The sequence below is a fragment of the Alligator sinensis genome, unplaced genomic scaffold (assembly GCF_000455745.1).
Source record: "Alligator sinensis unplaced genomic scaffold, ASM45574v1 scaffold321_1, whole genome shotgun sequence".
NCBI classification, from domain to species: domain Eukaryota; kingdom Metazoa; phylum Chordata; order Crocodylia; family Alligatoridae; genus Alligator; species Alligator sinensis.
In genome coordinates, this window is record NW_005841969.1 from 1619733 (window position 1) to 1620770 (window position 1038).

The 1038-nt window shown below is 61.9% G+C and overlaps 1 protein-coding gene across 1 annotated transcript in view; it reads right to left on the bottom strand.

Annotated features, from left to right (window-relative positions):
• Nucleotides 1-1017, bottom strand: part of OLA1 (Obg like ATPase 1) — a 181388-nt gene extending 180371 nt beyond the window's left edge. Inside the window, exon 1 of the mRNA XM_006020797.3 lies at nt 862-1017. Coding sequence (XP_006020859.1) covers nt 862-962 — 101 coding nt within the window. The 5' untranslated portion in view covers nt 963-1017. The remainder of the gene's footprint in view (nt 1-861) is intronic.
• Nucleotides 1018-1038: the final 21 nt, after the last annotated feature.

A 1038-nucleotide genomic window follows, 5' to 3' on the forward strand; every position in this document is an offset into this window, starting at 1 on the left:
CTGCTGAACTGCGCTGACTTGCGGGTGGTGGGGGAAGTGCTCCACATGTCTCAGATTTCCTTAAGGAGAGCTGTCCCTAGGATACAGCGAATCAGGGCAACCACACCAGGCCCCACACTTTGGAAGGGCCCCGCAGAGCTGGATCCCCAGAGAGGCCATGGCCTCTCCTACAGGGCCTGCCTGGAGCTGGCAGTTTAGCCCTGCACCAGAGAAGAAGCAGATGCCCCCTCCCCTGGGGGTACCACAGCCCCGCACAGTGTTAAGGCGGCCCCACACAGGCGGATCTGCCCCAGGCCCAGACCCCTGCTAGGGTCAGCTCTGCCCTTATGGTCACCCTAGCTATTCCTCTTCATTGTATGATGACACATACACCTTGGCAGTTAAAACATAGTCAAGAGCTGATACTGCCACATAATTCACTCCATGGCACAGGACTGCTCCTTATAAAGTAGATTCTAGTTTTCTCTTCCCTGTCATTTTTAAGAGGCTTCCATGAGGCTCCTGGAGTCCCTCATGCTGGCGTTCGCACTGTCAAGGGAGCCCGATGAAGGAGAAACACAGTCCCCTCCTTCACTCCCAGACCACTTCCACCTGTACACGCATCAGCAGTACTCTCAAGTACCAGCACTCACTTTCGAGCACCCTCCTGCTCCAGCCAAGGTGCAGGGCAGCTTCCTGTGGGCGAGCGGAGCCCGACCTGTCTAGTTTCACTCCCTGTGGCTCCCTGCCCCGTCCCGTCCCCCCCGCCCCGCAGCTGCTAGAACCTGCCTGGGGGCGACGGGAGGGCCCTGCCCCGACCCCGCTGAACAAACGGCAGCTCGGCGGCCGCCCCTGCGGGGAGCTCCAGCCCCGGGCACCTACCCGACGTTGGGCAGCCCGACGATGCCGACTTTCAGGGATGTCCCGAACCTACCGATGATGGGGTGCGGCTTGGCCTCGTCCCCTCCCTTCTTCGGAGGCATCTGCAAGGGCAGAGCGCGACATGCTGAGCGGCTCCGGGACGCGGACTCCCCCAGCCCTCCCGCCCGGGCGCCGCCG